General features: G+C 40.1%; 1 protein-coding gene across 5 annotated transcripts in view; it reads right to left on the bottom strand.

Annotated features, from left to right (window-relative positions):
* SLC44A1 (solute carrier family 44 member 1) overlaps window positions 1-18,199 on the bottom strand; it is a 190,867-nt gene that overhangs the window by 162,077 nt on the left and 10,591 nt on the right. For 3 of the 5 annotated variants that reach the window (XM_026506082.3, XM_026506079.4, XM_026506081.4), the window contains exon 1: window positions 3,872-3,976. The exons of the other annotated variants lie outside the window; for them this stretch is intronic. In XM_026506082.3, coding sequence (XP_026361867.1) covers window positions 3,872-3,961 — 90 coding nt within the window. In that variant the 5' untranslated portion in view covers window positions 3,962-3,976. Of the gene's footprint in view, window positions 1-3,871; window positions 3,977-18,199 lie in introns of those variants that run through there. 5 annotated transcript variants of the gene reach the window in all.

The raw sequence follows: 18,199 nt of genomic DNA, 5'->3' as shown, positions 1-18,199 counted from the left end.
GTTCAATTTACCAAAGAACTACATTAGTTCTTATTTTCCTCAAACGAAAGAAATCTGAAGAGGATTTTCATCTTTATGAAACGGTAATTGTTTCTTTAGCATCTCAGCTTACAAAAGGTTTCATGGGAATCCTCTACTTTTGGATAGCGGGGAAACCTGTAATTCATTACATCAAAAGAAGATATGATGGCTAAATGCAATGAGGGATCCTAGATTGGATCCTGGGATAGAAAAAAAACAACGGTGGAAAAACTGGGAAAACCCAAATAAAGGCTATAGTTTAATTAATAGTATTGTACTAACATTAATTTCTTAGTTTTGATAAATGTATCAATTTTACGTAAGATGTTAACATAGAGGAAGCTGGATGAAGGGAACACAGGAACATTCTGTATTCTCTGCAACTCTTCTGTAAATCTAAAATTATTTCCAAATAAAAATTTAAGGGGTGCATGGGTGGCTCAGTCAGATAACCACCTGACTCTCAGGTCATGATCTTAGGGTCCTGGGATCAAGCCCTGTGGGCGAGCTCTGCGCTGACTATGGAGCCTGCTTGAGATTCTGTCTCCCTCTCCCCCTCCCTCTGCTGAAGTGCTCTCTCAAAAAAAAAAAAAAAAAAAAATTAAAAGAGGGTGCTAACTCCGGACACAAAAAAACTTTAGCCATTTTAGGGTGATCAATAGGGAAATGACTTTTATTTTAGTTAATACAGAATAAAGAAAGGCTACAAAAATCTGGAAATTCAGCCCTTCTCAATTTGCAAATTATCAAAAATAGACACACTGAACCAAAAAACATCTTCCAGACCTATCACAACAAAATACAAGCACCCCAAAACAAATGAAGGGAGACCACCTCAAGATAATAACAGCAATCACATTTACATGGACATGAAGTGATGTGAAGATCAGAATAAACCAATACTTCAACCAAAATTGGGTATGAAGGACATTCTAAATTTGGAAGGTATGGGCACCTGGGTGGCTCAGCTGGTTAAGTACCCAGCTCTTGATTTCAGCTCAGGTCATGATCTCAGGGTCACGGGATCAAGCCCCACATCAGGCTCCGCACTCAGTGGGGAGTCTGCTTGAGATTCTCTCTCTCCCTCTCCCTCTGCCCCTCCCTACCCATTCTCTCTCTCTCTTGCTGTCTTGCAAATAAATAAATAAATAAATTTTTAAAAAACAAATAAATAACAGCACATAGTGGTTGCTTCTATGCACTGGAATTATAAATGATTATTTTACTCTAAACTTTTCTCTACAATGAACACATAAAGATTTTATAATGTGAACAATAAGAATACATACATTTCGCAGGCACCTGGGTGGCTCAGTCGGTTAAGCATCTGCCTTCGGCTCAGATCATGATCCCTGAGTCCTGGGATCGAGCTCTGCATCAGGTTCCCTGCTCAGCGGGGAGCCTGCTTCTCTGCTTCCCCCTCTCCTCCCCACTTGTGCTGTCACTATCTCTGTCTCTCTCTCTCTCTCACTCAAATAAATAAATAAAATCTTAAAAAAAAAATACATACATTTCAGTATTAGTGCATTTGGTCATGAGGTGAAATAACAGGTTATTCCTTCTCCTGCTCACATTCCTGTCCCCCCTAAAAACCCCCCGACTTGCACTGGTTTGGATTCTGATCAGTTCTCCCCTAGTCTGCTGCATCATTGGCCAGTTTTCCCATCCTCCAATCATCTTTAGTCTACTTTTCCCATTCTTATAAGTTATTTTCCTAAAATTCAGGTTACAAGACATCACTTCTATCAAAACAAAACCAACAAACAAAAAACAAAACTCTAATGGCTCTATCTATTATCTAAGGAAGAGGCAATAATATCCTAAGGATGAAATGACTCATTGGAACCATAATTTCCAATTTACCTTTCAACACTCAGCCCACTGTGTCCCAAAGAGACTAAACTCTTCCACAAACTTAATAGTCACCTTCAAGCTTCTTCTGAGTGTTTGTTCATGACCTTTTCATTAACAAAATTACGTTAGCTAACATTTACTGAGTACTTATTATGTACTAGGCACAATGCCAAGGGATTCACATGCAATTTTTTTCCCCAGAATCTTCTCATTAACCCCTAGGGATAACTGTTACTAAAGGAAGAAAAATCAGAGCTATTGGCTAATTTTCCCAAGGTTATGTGGCTAGTAAGTGATGGTGTAAGAAACTGAACCCCAATCTCCAAGTTCCAAAGTCCAAACTCAACACAATCTTCTTTCCAACTTCTATCCTCCCATCAATCCCAGAATGCTAGCTTCTGGTATCATCCCTCATTCCTCCAGTTGGAAATGATAATCTCTTCTATGGACCAACATGACTATTTAATTTCCTTTTATAGATTTTATTCCATTCTTCCTTGTATGTAAGTAACAATATGTATGCCTATATCACTCCATTAGATTCAAGTGCTTGGAGGACAGTAACAGCAAAATTATTATCCTTCACAACCTGGACCCACGATAATGTCATGGGGTAGTAGTACTCAGTGTCTATGAGAGAAGAAAACCGTGGTCAAAGAAATTTAGACTTCTACTTAACAGTTATACACACGTACATGTTTAAATGAGAGGTACAAAGAGTTTCACACAGTACAAAGTTTTGAAGCTTGGCAAACCTGTTTACAAACCCTGGCTCTACTACAAAGAAGCTACTATCTGACCTGGGGGCAACTCACCTAACCAATGTGCCCTTAATTTCTCATCTATAACAGTATGTATGCCACTAATGAATTATCATTAGTGCTATACAATACATAGCACTACATGTAGCAAAGTAAATTTATAGCAAACTATCAAAGTAAGTTGATAAACAGTTAGATGTTACTGTTATTTGATTCTATAATATGTTAATCAAATTCTGGGCATAAGAACTTGCTTCATGACCAGAATGACAGGGCCTCATTTCTATGCTTTTAAAAAGTCAATAGGTAGATGACATGGAACACTTAGATAACAATACTCAGGTTAGTAAGATGATTATGTGCTAAGTGTTCAGAGATGAGAGTGATCAGTATAGACTAAAGAGAAAGACTTCTTTAAAGGAAGGAATATGAGCTGGCTCATTGGGACAGAATTGGATGGAAGGGAGAAAAACTGCAAACAAGGAGAACATCATAAGTAAAAGCAGTGAGGCAGGAGTAAGATGCTTATTTGAAAAGACCAAAATGCCTAGAGTACCATCTTGCTCAGTGGACAAAAACCGTATGAATAAACTGAGGGCAGAGTCCAGAGGGAATTTTGAATCAAATGCTGGTATAAAAGATACACAGCTCAACAGGATAAAAGTGGGAAAGAAGCTTCACACTGCTTATAGGAAAACATCCAATAAAATGAGAATTAGGGATTTATCTAACAAATGCATGAAGAGTTTGCTATAATGAGCATAAACAAATCCTGATAATTTGTTTTTATTAGCCTTATTCACTATCTTTATCTCTAACCACGAAGTCAGTGGTCCTATCCTACCCTACCTCTCAGCACTGTAAGGCATATTTGAATGCATAGAGAAATAATAACTTAGAGAACTACCATATTCATTCACATGTGGCTGTGGTTGTGGATAAAATGCAGAAGACACAGGGTTGAAGGTTCCTTACAACTAAAAAATGCTATCTGATTCTAAAGACCCTCAGAGGCAGGAAGAGTAGTTTATTATTAATACTACTATGAACAAAAAAAAAATTAGGCACATTCTGTTGAGGGAAAAACAAAAACCATCATTTTAGAGCAATGCCAAACTGGTTAATGAAGTATGATACTGACAGGTACAATGGTTTGAATTATTACTGCTCTGTGACTGCAAGTTAGGAATCAGACAATATACACCAAACGTAATACTTTTTCGCAATGGACTCACATCTTCAAGACTCCCATTGCTTGAATGAAATTCACTCAGTTGCAATTTTACACAAATCATCCACCATGAAATGATATAAGAGCCCAGCATCCTGAGTTTACATACGGATTTTTCAAATCAGTGGGCACCTGTTCAATCAGAACTGGAAAAGAAAAAAAAAAAGAAAGAAAAGAAAGAAAAACCTCATTGACAAGTATTAATAAAAGCAAAATGTAGTCCACTCACCTCCACAGTCCCTATTGACTACGCTGACCGATAAGGAATAAAACCTCCACCTCTAATTCATCAACACTTTATGTCTCAGTAATAAACTTTGACTTACTCTTCCTCTAATCAAAGTCATCAGTATCAGTTCCAGTTTATCCAAAGAGAGAAAGCCCTTTTGAGAATTACAATGTCACCAGTGAAAATATAGGAAAATTAAAAATTAAACACGCTGAATGTTATTATTTTAACATAATATTGAATGTGCTATAAAATATTTTTCTTTTTTTAAAAGATTTTATTTATTTATTTACTTATTTATTTGAGAAAGCGCGCGTGCACGCACGAGCAGGGGGAGAAGCAGAAGGAGAGGGCAGGGGGGTGGGGAAGAATCTTCAAGCAGACTCCCTGCAGAGTGAGGAGCCCCACATGGGTCTTGATCTCACAACCCTGAGATCACGACCTGAGCCAAAACCAAGAGCCTATGCTTAACCAACTGCACCACCCAGGTGCCCCTTTCTCTTACCCATTTTCATGCACATGTCACAAGAAAGGCTGGAGGCTCTAAATTTGCCTCTAACCCTCAGCAGACGGGGAAGGTCCGCTTTCAGCATGTGGACCAGCCACTGCTGCATGAACTGCATTTTTTTTCAATTGGCCAGTAAGCCACTCATCGACCTTAAGTGGGATTTGGGATACCTAAAACATAGAGGAGAAAAAATAACCTAAGACTTGTATTCTAATTTCAGGTCATTTGTTTGCTAAATAATCTTAATCCTTTGACCTCTATCAACTGGTTTTGTCTTATAAAACAGGACCATTATACCCAACACAGGATAATTCATACTGGTTCCAGATTTTCTTCATGGAGGGAAACAGAAACAATTCCCTGATTGGAAGGGGGTACATGAAGAGGCCCCTGTACAGCACTGCACTGTGGATTATGGAAATATTAACTGTCCTATCAAGAATGGGGACTTGGGGTGCCTGGGTGGCTCTGTCGGTTAGGCATCTGCCTTCAGCTCAGGTCATGATCCCAGGGTCCTGGGATCCAGCCCCGCCTCGGGCTCCCTCCTCAGCGAGGAGTCTGCTTCTCCCTTGCCCTCTCCCTCAGCTCCTACCCACTATTCGTTCTCTCTCTCTCCTCAAATAAATAAGTAAAATCTAAAAAAATAAAATTAAAAAAAAGAATGGGGACTTGATGGAGATACTGAGAAAGCTAAATATCCCCCAGGCCCCTCCTTGATGGCAGCACTGCTTGCTGTGATAACATAGATTATAAATGGAAAAGTGACATATAAGAAACAAAGATGCCAAAAAAATGAACATCCACAGCACAGAGGCATATGAGGTATGCAATACAAAACCATTTATCTCCCTTTTTAGATTAATTCAGTAGAAAAAGTCTGGCCTTCTAGATTCTTGGGGAGATTAAATCTTCTTATCAGAATTCAATTCAACTCAACATTGAACACCTATTATGTGCAAGCTACTAGGTAGGGTGCTGTTGAAGACAGGAAAAAAAAATTAAGAGATCCTCACATTCAACTAGTATGTAAAAAAGGACAAAATAATTCCCATACTAAGAATATTAAAATCTTATGAGACAGAATACAGAACCTCCAGAATCCTGAGCCTTCATTTAAGGTCCGTCTACCTTTCAGCCAGACCCCATGCTATTGATAAACACCGACTCCAGTCATCCCAGACCACTTCTGAGAAACACACTGTGCATTGTGCCCTTCTGTGCTTCTGCTTGTGCTGTTCTTACAGGCCGAAGTTCCTTTACCTGTGTCCCAGTGAAGTTACGACTCATCCTCAAGACCAAATTCCATTCCTTTTGCTTCACAAAGCCTTTCCCATGACGAGTTGGAATTAGGGAGGTGATAAAAAAATAAAATAAAACAAAACAAAACAAAATAATAAAATAAAATAAAAAGATACCATTAAACAGGAACATAGAGGAAGAAGGGAATGAAAAATCCGTACCAGAGGAGCTTTAAGATAAATATAAGACTAAGGATTTGCAGAATCTTCTAGAAAACCATCTTCCCATGCTACGCAGAAAATTAACAAGTCTAACAAGTTTCAACAGGAGGAATCCAAAAGGTAAGAGAAAGCCTATCAAGATTATAGGATACTGGGGCAACCTGGCTGGCTCGGTCAGTAGAGCATATGACTCGATCCCAAAGTTGAGTTCGAGATCCACATGGGGCAGAGAGATTACTTAAAAAAAAAAGAAAAGAAAAGAAAAAAATTGCGTGATACAAAAAGCCTAGCAGCAGAAACCCGAGAAATGTATCTAGGAATTATGAAACCCAAGGAGTTAGAGCCACAGTTGGTCTTTTTATCTATTATTCCGACAGGACTAGGAAGCATGTGGAAAATTAACCACTCGTTACACAAATGGCATCAAAGAACAGAATTTAGTTTTTTACAGTTTAAGACACAACTCTACCAGCAGGCACCTTATTAAGTCTGGAAGAATGCCTTTGCTCACAGACTGGCCTATCTCATCAAAAGGGCCTTGAACTAATCACAGAGAGGTCGAAGTCATGATGTAAACTGATATTATAATGCGTCATTCGTCCAACAATAAAGACGGACTGACCATCTCCGAATTGCCACAGCCTGGTGCCACACTGGGGATACAGCGTTCAACCAACCAGACGAATCCCCGGGCTCGGGGAACTTATGGAGGAAGAAAGCCAGTAAATATATGTAAATAATTTCAGGTGATGATCAGCTTAAAGAAACATACAATCAAGTAAGAAATAGCCCATGACAGGGTTGGCGTAGAAGGGCCATCTCAGAACCGAGGGAGCAAGGCTGACAAATCTGAGGGTAGCATCAGGCAGAGAGAAGAAAAGCAAGGCTCTGACGCAGAAGGGATCTCAGCATGCCTCAAAACAGTGAATCAGGCCAGAACATAACGAACAGAAACTGGTAGGAGGGGAGCTGAAGTGGTAGGCAGAGCCTGACTGAGGCAGAAAGGAAGTCTGGAAATCACACTGAAGTGAGATGGAAGTTACTGGGGGGCTCTAGGCCCAGGGAAGGTGGGATCTGAGTTGGCTTTTGGATCACGCAGAATGCTGTGTGGAGAAAGGAGTGCAGGCTCCTGAGCACAAGACAATGTTGACTCAGACTGGGGTGGTGGCAGCAAGTTAGCGCATGCCAGACATGATACATAAAGAAAGACTAGAGGAAGTATCCCACACATGACCTTCAATGTCAAGATAACATGTGCACAGGATGGGTCGTGCACAAACTTTACTGTCGGCACTTCTTCAGTGCTTTCCTCCCCACTGGGTAGTGAGCTCCATGAGTGCAGGAACTGTCTGATTCTTTACTATACACCCAAAAGCCAGCATAATGCTTGCAACACCAACTGGTACTCTGAAAAGACTTTTTTCCAACAAATCTTGACACTTTAAACACAAGTGAGAAAGTATACCCTTAGAAGTATCACCAAAATTGAGTAGCACGAGACTCAACATGGAGTTGGAAACACTGAATCCCAATAGATGAATAGGTGAGGAAGTCCAGAAAGAACCTAGGCTGTTTCAAACAAACTCACTCAAACATTTACAAAATGTCTTCTCTATCAGACCAGTGTAGTATGCTGAGAACAAAGGGAGATAAGACACTACCTCCTGTCATTGTCTCCCTGGGAAGAGTTCACACCCTGGTCATCCAGACAAGTTACACGCCCTCCACAATGGCAGAGAACCAGGGGAAACATGTTAGCATCCCCACTTTTAGAAAGGAGAATAAAGTGAATGTCACAAACTTTGCAATTGAACATAACTTCAATTCTGAGTAAAATTCTAGTGCAAATTAACAAAAGAGGGTTTGGGGGCTCTTGAGAAGAGGTAAATAGTAAGAGCCAGCACATATACCTGGGCAAGCCATTCCTGGTTAATGTCATGTCCTTGTCTGACATTAGGAGAACAGAGATTAGGAAACATAATACAAGTGAATTTTACTAAAATGTGTTGAGCTCATCTAATACTATCTCTGAAGATAAAATGGGGGAAAGTGGACTCAAATAAGTGTCAAATATATTTGGAACTATTCAAATGGACTTTTTTTTTTTTCTTTAAGTAGGCTCCATGCTCATCGTGGAGCCCAAGATGGGGCTTGAACTCACGATCCTGAGATCAAAACCTAAGCTGAGATCAATTTGGACGCTTAACTCACTGAGCCACCCAGGCGCCCCAGAACTGCTCAAATGGTCTTGAGAAGAGATGACTAACTAAAGAGAGGTCCTGAAAAGAAATGAAAAATATTTTTAATAATAATTAGACGATAAATAATATCAAGTCTAAAAGATAATGACACAGGTGCTTTCCAAAGGAAACAGGCCAGCCAGTGAACCCCACAATCAACAAACCCTTTGCCAAATGAATATGAAAACATAATTGGCTCGCTGACCCAATCATCAGGTAATAAAAACTTGAGAAATAAAATAAAAATAATAAAAAATAAAAAGAAAGGAATAACAAATGTACTGGATAATAAAGTCACGATTCCAAAAGTTCAGGAAAGTCTACAAGACTGGGCAAAAACCAATAGCTTTAAATTTCCTAGGGAAATTCAAGTTTTATCCTCATGTTTTAAAAATCCAACATTACAGAAACATCAGGACAGGAAAAATACATGACTTAGGGCTTTTGGTAGACAGCAAGCGAATGTTAAGTGTAGTTATTGGAAAAGCTAATTCCACCTTGGGCAACATGAAGAATCCAAAAGGACTGACTTCATCTAGTTTAGTGAGCTCCTTTCTGTGTACCACACTTAAATGAAACTGTTAAACTAGAACTCATAAAGATAAAAGAGACTTGGATAGTACTTCCAGTAAATGCTGACTTGCTGAATACATGCATTTAACTCTGCTCCTTTCCAAAATGCCACTAAAATGACAGTAAAGGGATTTAAAATATTTAGAGCTTGGAAGTGGGTAGGAGAAAGATAATTGACCTAGAAGACTTCAAAAAGCTAAATTCTGAGTCAACAGTGGAAAAGCCAGGAAGCATACCAACTTATGGCACAAAAAAATCCCCCAAACCTCAGGAATTAGTGGTATAAGATACCTCTGGAACGGGAGGTGACAGTTGGCTTCAACGGGAGAATTTAGTGCAAGAAGGCTCAAGGGCAGGTATACCTTGTGTGCAACTGAGCACCTAACTGCCCCTTGTCTGCCCAGAAGGGCTGTGGCCAGGGGTACCCCATGGGAAATAAAAAAATTTAAGCGAAGTTTACACATTAAATATTGAGACCAACTCCCACCCAACTTTCTTTCCCCCCTCGTGTCCCAGAACTCTGGCAACCAGACTAGTAGTGCCCTCCAAGAGACGTGGAGAAACTTCTTTGGAAAAATCTGACCAGTGCAAAAGATACTGACACTGGGTGTTTCCCAAGGAGACAGGCCAGCCAGACCACCCTTCAATGAAGCTCAGTTAATCATTCCCAAATGACTACACTATCTTCAAACAACCTTTTAGAGCCCTGAACTTAAATAATGAGCAGATAGCTAAGATTATTAGACATTTAAGGAAAGTTTTAACACGAATGCAGAGACAAATGGAACAATGTTGGAAGAAACAGATGATGCAGATAGAGAACTGAATTTAAAACAAATGCACACACATATGCCCAGAGAGATAAGAACAGAAGATGCAAAAATGAAAAAGAACGTTGAAGAGAACAAAATAAAATACCCTAGGAAATTAAGAACTCACAGCAGAAACAAAAATGCAATAGAAATACTGAAAAATAAATTGAGAAAATCTACCAGAATGTGGGGGAGACAAAGAATTTAGAAATGAAAGAAGAAAATAAGAAAACTAAGGAACAGGGGAAACTGATGGGAAAGAATCAAAGAAAATGCAGGAAAATTTTTCCCAACTGCAAAACACAAATTTCCAGATTGAAAGACTCCATAGTAGTCAGTGTAACGGATGAAAACAGATTCTTAAAAGACACATCACTGAAAAATGTCAGAACACGAGTTACAAGGAAGATCCTAAAAGGTTCCAGAGAGGATAAAACAAGTTGAATACCAAAAAATCAAGAATCAGAATGGCAACAGAGTCAACAGCCACCACAGAAGCAAAGACGACAAAAGAACAACACATATTAAATGCTGAGGGACAATAATTTCCAATCCAGAATTCTACATCCAGCCAAATGCAAAATAGGTATGAAGTAAGAATAAAAACACGCAAGGGATTAAAAAAAAATATCTCAAGTATCCTTTCTCAGGAAACCACGGAAGGAGGTATTTTACCAAATCAAGGGAATAAAGCAAGATAGAAAAGACCAGAACAGTAACACTAATGAAAGAAACCAAAGTCTCCAATACACAAAGAACTATACCACTGTCACAGATATGAAAACTCAGTATTATTTGACAATTTTTCCTTAATTGATCTATAGTTTTAACACAAGCCAAATCAAAACCTCAGCAGGAATATTTTGGGTAGATACTGACAAGCTGATTCTAAAATGTATAAAGAAAGACAAAAAAGTGTAACAGCCAAAATAGTTCTTTAAAAATAAGGAAAAGGTTAGGGGCGCCTGGGTGGCTCAGTCGTTAAGCGTCTGCCTTCAGCTCAGGTCCTGACGCCAGGGTCCTGGGATCGTGTCCGACTTTGGGGCTCTCTGCTTCTCCCTCTCCCTCTGCCTGCTGCTCCCCCTGCTTGTGCTCTCTGTCAAATAAATAAATAAAATTTTTAAAAAATATATTTTAAAGTAAATTTTTAAGAAGTCCACTGGATCCAGATAACTGGGACCCCAACACAAGAAAGACCAAGGTAATCCCTGGTATGATGTGAAGGGAAATCTCAAATTAAGAGCTTTCCAGTCTCAAATTAAGAGCTTTGCATTTCAGCTGGCCTGAAATGTGGCCATCCTGGACTGGAGCTATGGGACAGATCGAATTGGGACACTGAAATTGAAAAGAGTATCTAAGGTATCTGAGCTGACTCAAAGAAATTCACACAACTAGGCAAGAATTTAGAGGTAAATTAGTCATTAAGTACATAGAAAACTAGGTAAACAGCAAAACAAGACAATTATCTCCAAGAGCAACAAAAGATTATGTAAGATTGATGAAATATTACATGACTCATCTGTGAAGAACATTTACAAAGTCATAATGTGAAGACTGAACACTGACCCAAACAAAATTATGATACGTCTACAGCAGGAGGATAATGGGGACTGGAAGTGTGCCCATGGGATGGGGAAAAGAATGGTGTTGCAAGACAGCTCCATCTTCATCGTCCATAACGGGAGGCTAAAATTACTGCCAGAAACTGAAGAACCAGGAGGCAGCAATATAAGCATGCTACAGATACAGAGGGAAAAGCAAAAGATTTAGTTCAAAGATTTGAAAGTGATGGCCTCAGGGCAACAGGAAATGGGGGAGACTTAAAAAAAATCCTGCTAGAAATGTTTGACTCTTTAAAAATATATGCATGAATAGCTTTGATAGGAATAAAAAAATAAATTTAAAAAATCAAAGCATAAGAGGGAAAAAAGGGGGAGCCCAGAATAGTACAGGATCTGGAATCATGACATTTAGAAATGGTTGTATAAATTAAGGGTTTTTAAGTTTAAAATACACACAAACTTGGCACATATTAAAGGCTGATTTCTATGTTCAGTTCAGTTATTCTATCTTTTTAAAGGGTGCAGAATCAGAATCCACAGTAAAGTTACATGGACACGAGAGCTCAGCTGTGCAAAATTTCTACTAACTGCCTGAAAGCTGAATTAACTATCCCAGGAAGCAGTGAACTCTCTGCTGATGGAGATATTTAAGCAGAGCCTGAACAAAGTCCACTTAGTGGATGTTATTCCTTGGTGGGTTGGGCTACAGACCTCAAGGCCTTGCCAGTTGTGGGATTCTATAAAAGGATTTCATGTAATAATCTCCTCTGAATTAGTACTATTGTAAAGAAGAGCTAGGAATTCTGGTAGGTGAATAAGCTTAGGCACTTAGGACATGTGTGCCTCCTCCTTCTATACCACCTCCTCCTTTTAGCTTTTGACTTTTCATTTAAAAAGTCTGTTTTCTTTTTTAAGATTTATTTATTTGAAAATCAGAGGGGAAGAAAAACCATGAGAGACTAAGGACTCCGGGAAACAAACTGAGGGTTTCAGACGGGAAGGGGGGTGGGGGAATGGGTTAGCCCCGTGATGGGCATTAAGGAGGGCACGTATTGCATGGAGCACTGGGTGTTTTACGCAAACAATGAATCATGGAACACTACATCAAAAACTAAGGATGTACTGTATGGTGACTAACATAACATTAAAAAAAAAAAGATTTATTTGAGAGTGATCGAGAGAGAGAGAGAGAGAGAGAGAGAGAGACAGAGAGAGAACGCGGGCAAGCATGAGCCTGGGGAGAGGCAAAAGGAGGAGCAGCTCCCTGCTGAGCAGGGAGCCCACTGCAAGGCTCCATCCCAGGACCTCAGGACAGCGACCCGAGCTGAAGGCAGCCACTCCAAGCCACCCAGGAACCCCCATTTCGAACATTTGGTTATGAATCATGTAAAATATTTTCGGAAGCAGATGACGTGTAAATACTTAGAGAGTAGAAGAGAAAATGCCCATCTGAGTGGGAGAAAGCTGGAAAAGAATCAAGAAGCTGGTCTGATGTAGCGATAAGAGACAACTGAAGAACCCACTCTGGGCCCTGTGCATGGTTTGGTGGCTGTGGGACATTAAACAGGTCACAGTACCCAGGTAGGTATGAGACTCTAGGACCACACCTCTGGTATGAGACAAGAGTACCTGGGCTTCCTGGCCGGGTGAAAGGACAGAGATCTGGGATTCAGTCAACAGACGTGGAGAAGCAGCAAGAAAACCACCAGAGATTAGTGAATAACAACAAAAGAATACCTTTGACTTGTTCTACTTTAACTAGTTACTATAACTTTGTGGTATCAAAGAATAGAAACCACACCTTAGCTTAATTGTTGGTCATTTCAACGCAGGAATAAAAATATTAAACATAGGGGCACTTGGCTGGAAGAGCATGTGATTCTTGATCTCAGGGTCATGAGTTTGAGCCCATATTGGGGGTAGAGATTAAATAAACAAAAACTTAAAAAATATATTAAACATATTATAGGTACCATCTTTTCTACGGGACTACCTCAAGAGTCTGTGTGACCAGTCTATAGGCTTCAGGGAAGCTTTATTTTCTAGTAAAGGACAATATTTTTCCCTTCACTCTGTGTCATTAAATACCATCACACCTACACACACAATAATTTTATCCCAAAGTTTACTGAACTCCACCCTTACCAGTTAAGAATTGACACAGATGATACTTCAAAAATAATGTCTATTTCTAGCTCTTATTTTTATTTTATTTTTTAAAAAAGATTTATTTTATTTATTTGAGAGAGAGAGAGCAGGGGGAAGGGCAGATGGGAAGGGAGAGAGAATTCTCAAGGAGACTCCTGCTGAGGAAGGAGCCTGACGCAGGGCTCGATTCCAGGATCCCGAAATTATGACCTGAGCTGAAATCAAGAGTCAGCTGCTCAACCAACTGCTAGCTCTTATTTTTAAAAATTAGTGTAGAATCTACCAAGAAATTATCAGCGCCTTATACACTGCAAACGAGTGTACCTTGTGGCTCTTTAAGAAACAGAGGCACAGGTGCACTCCAACCCTGTGGGAGCCCCTACACTCCTCTGCAGGCTGTATACTTCCAGAGGCAAAGTCTCATTCTTGGTTAAAGCCAGTCTTTAGCAGCCTGACCAGCACACTTGCCCGTAAACATTGAACTGAACCAAACCATGTGACCCGCCTGGAATTTTCTCTGTATTTTACCAACATTCCTGATGCTTTTACTTTTTTCTTTCAGTGCCTTCCCACTGGCCTCAGAGCTTCCTCACTTCTGTGCCACAGCCACAGGCAGGGGTCATTTTTGTTGTGCTTTTTGTCCTTTTCAGTCACGCTTTGAACAAAATACATAGATCTATAGCTCTACCCACTCTGCTCCCAGACAGGCATTGTGAAGATGGGCCAGAAGAGCTTCCTTCATGCATTCTGCAATGTGAGCCAATTAAAAAAAAAGGGGGGGGGGGGAGTGGGAGGCAGAGGCAGAAGAGAAGCCTTCATTCTCATAAATCTATCAACCGTGCTGATTACCTAGCCTACTTAGGTGTGGACCAGCCCGGAGGTCTCTAGTTTATGATGTGCTCTTTTATTCCCCCCGACTGGCTAGTTATTAATGTCTTCACCAAGACTTCATTATAATGAAGGGACACGTGCTAACAAGGTCAGGTTCACGAACACTAGTATTAACAAACATTTCGAATAATGGCTTATTGTAATTTTCAGGTTCATTCCCATTTCCCTCCACATAGGTTAAATTTGTTTTAATAGTAATTTTAACAAGTATCATTAGCATCCTCAACTGTTAGTCCCTGAATACCCCATCTCCCCATCCCATTTATTCAATAAGCATTTGTTCAGGATCTATTATTTGCTTAGTCCCTGTAACTTCATCTCCATTCTCAATTCTTTCTCCAATAAAAGACAACATTGGCTCACCAGGTCCCACCTCTGGATGGCCCACTGGAGTGGTAGGCAGCAGGCCCCGAGGAAAGGAGAAGAAAACCCTCAGGTCTAAATGGCTGGTTCCTTCTCTTGCTGTTGGCCCAGCTGGCCTCACAGTAGTCCAGATTCCAAAATTACAAACTGGTAGGGTCCTTCTGTGAACTAAGAACTCTTCCTTAACTTCTTGGGAGACCTCAAACTACAAATCTGAGAAACCATTCACATGAAGGCTTTCAGATTATAATACACTCGAATGACCTTACACTGTTCTGCTAATATTTTAAAGAACATGAAGTTTGTGATCTGTTCAAACTCCATTTCAGATCTGCTAAGCACTTCCTACCTAAGATTTACCTGATTGATCCAACACCATTCTTGCTACTACCACACTCTTTTGTTGTCACTTCAGGGAAATGAGAAGGAATATTTCAAGAACCATTTCTCAAAGTGTGTTCTGCAGAATAGTTCCTCAAGATATAAAGAAAAGGAGCACCTGGCTGATTCAGTGGAGCTGGCGACTTCTGATCTTGGGTTTGTTGAGTTCGAGCCCTGTTGGAGGTAGTTTACTTAAAAAATAAATAAAATATATTCAAAAATAGATGTAATGGGAAAAAAAAAAGTTTAAGGACAAATAAATTCAAAAGGTCAGTTATGCAAAGTTAAATTGGTTTCCTGGGGTTGAGGATGGGGAGTGAAGGGCAATGAGCCTTTAATATGCTGATATGCACCATGCCTCAAACAAAAGAGGTAAGGAAAGGGAGATGGTGGGGAGATGGCATGGAATCAGCAAGAACTTCCCAAATTTTTATGACCTTAGAACCCTTTTCCTGGAAGATCACTTAGCAGCCCCGGTGTTTGGGGAGCACAGCCTTGGGAGAAACCCTTAAGGCATTCTTAAATAAGTAACATCCGTATCCTTACTGCAGAGCACCACCCATGGAGCTCGGAGCCTGGTAAATAGCAGTCCAGAGAAAGTGTTCCTCCTGCCCAGGAGACTCCCTGCTCTGTTTGCTTATTACTACAAGAGAAACATGCCTTTCTACTTGCTCTTGCTTTACTTTCTCAGATTAAACTATAAACTTTAAAAAATTATCATTATCTATGTAAAAAGAGAATTGCATTCAGTTTTAAAATGAAAGTATTAAAAGTATTATTTCCGAACTTTCATAACTGAAATATACTTCAACCACCAGTGTCTATTCCAAAATGTTTTTCTTGATGTAGAAGTACGGTTAGTTTCAGAATGTATTTAATATGCTAGACCTAAAACTTGGTATCTTTAGAATTGTCTTCCAACAGTTGATGTTTTTGGACTCGTCATGAAAATACAAAATCACATGCAAAACAGATTTGAAAAAACTTCAGAGCCTAGCAAGCAAGGAATAAAACTCTCTTAAATATGCTGAGTTTTTAAAGTGCAATTTAGTTTAAAAAAAAAAAAAATCCAGCTTTTGCCCTGGTGGTGAAAATCTCTGCCTCCGTAATTTGATCCTAATGTGAATGCTAATCATTTGTGCTACAAAGTCAACTTCACCGTGGCCATTTTCTTCACCCTTTCCTTTCTTACTGCTCTCCAGAGCCTTGTTGGTACTCACTATTAAATAACACCAGCATCAATTACACTAACCCTTTTAGGGGCCTTGGATCTCCAAAGACTGACTAAATAAACATATATTCCTTATTTAAAACTATATTCTCAAGAATCTGAGTTATGGGGGAAAGGACACAATTATAGGCACATTTGGTAAACTTGCTGCCATGATAGACTTATTCAGACTCAAGGTTTTAGATGAATTTGTAAAAGGACCCAGGAGGGAATGCACAGCAGTCAAGGATCCCTAGAGTCCAAGGTTTATAACCACCACTTAGGCAGACCACAGACTGATCCAAACTGTCATCCTGGACCTCTAGTTTGGGGTGCACTGATTTAAAACCAACACCCTTGGGGCACCTGGGTGGCTCATTTGGTTACGCATCAGACTCTCGATTTTGACTCCTCAGGTCATGATCTGAGGGTTGTGAGGCCAAGCCAGCCTTGGGCTCTACGTTCAGTGGGGAGTCTGCTGGAGATCCTCTCCCTCTCCTTCTGCCCACCCCCGCCCAACTCCACTCAATCTCTCTCTCTCTCAAATAAATAAATCTTTAAAAAAATATATATAAAACCAACAACCTCCCCTACACACATACACACACACACACACACACACACACACACACACACTTTAAAGTGAGGGCAAACGGTACACAATATCTCTGAATTTAAGTGAGTGCTGTCTGAGGTACATTTAATATACTACTCAAATGTAGTAGTTCTCAGCGCAGCAGAGAGAAAGGGATGCAGTGCAGGAGGAAATGTACGTGCTTTGAACTACTCTAGGCTCTACATTACTCAGGGGAACTTGGGCAAACTGCCTAAGCTTTCTCAGTCTCGCCTTCTTAATCTGTAAAATGGGGCTAACACTGGTATCCCTCCCAGAGTCATGAGAAAAAAATGAAATTGATTACATGACAGCAGACAGGGAATGAGAATAGAGAAACCCCCAGTTCGTGACCAGTCTTCACTCATTCCCTAGTTGTCTGCTCTCACATTTCATGCCCTTTCCTTCCCCTCTGAGATCACCCATCCTGAAAGAATCGCCTCTACACACACGACTTAAAGCATTGGAAATCCAGTTCTGGGTCTTCTATTGCCTATGGAAAATCGCCAGCTACATGGAGCTATCAGTAGCAATATCACCTCAAAATTCAGTCCACACAAAATTAAGCTCATCTTCCCTTCACCACATACTCTATCTCCCCTTGCAATGCCTATTATAATACCCTTCCTCCATTACATGGCATTCTAAACTGGTTTTATCCCTCTTCTTCATCCCACATACCCAGATAAATCAGGAAAGTCTGTCCTATTCCAATTCCATAATATCTCTTCTCTGTTTCCCATTTGGGAAACACTGTTTGGTCCAAGATAGTGAACAGCTTCCTGGGGTGGCATCTGTTTCCCTTTCTCCCACTTCGAGCACAGCAAGGCTGTCATATCAATCTTCCTTAAATCACTCTGAAAAACCCTCCGTGGCTGCCTATTTCCTTCCCTTCAAATATTAATGCCTTCCCCATCTCTTCTCTCTACGCTGGCCAGGTCTCCTTTGCAATGAGTTAAAGGCCTCCTTGCCTTTGTTCAAGCTGTTCCTTTCATTGGTATGCCCCTTCTGTTTTTTACTGAAATCTGTCTTTCCTCCGACTCTAAGCCCCATGCTCCAAGGCCAGATCACCAGTCATTCTCAGGTAGCCCACTCACCAACTAGTCCATCCTTTCTAGGTTTCCCCATTCCCCGAACTCCTAAGCACCCAATTTAGCCTCTCATTATTAGCTGTTTATCTTACCCTTAGCACTCATCTTCCCGACACAATTTAAAATTTTTAGAAGTCAGGGTCCCTTTTCTAAAACCCAAACAGGACTTTTTTCAGGGGAGGATTAATGGATACAAAGACATCTGATAGATTTAGTTTCCATTAATATCATAATGGCGGAGATATCTCATG

Source organism: Ursus arctos, unplaced genomic scaffold (assembly GCF_023065955.2).
Source record: "Ursus arctos isolate Adak ecotype North America unplaced genomic scaffold, UrsArc2.0 scaffold_18, whole genome shotgun sequence".
NCBI lineage: Eukaryota > Metazoa > Chordata > Mammalia > Carnivora > Ursidae > Ursus > Ursus arctos.
This window is presented reverse-complemented; position numbering and strand designations above follow the sequence as displayed.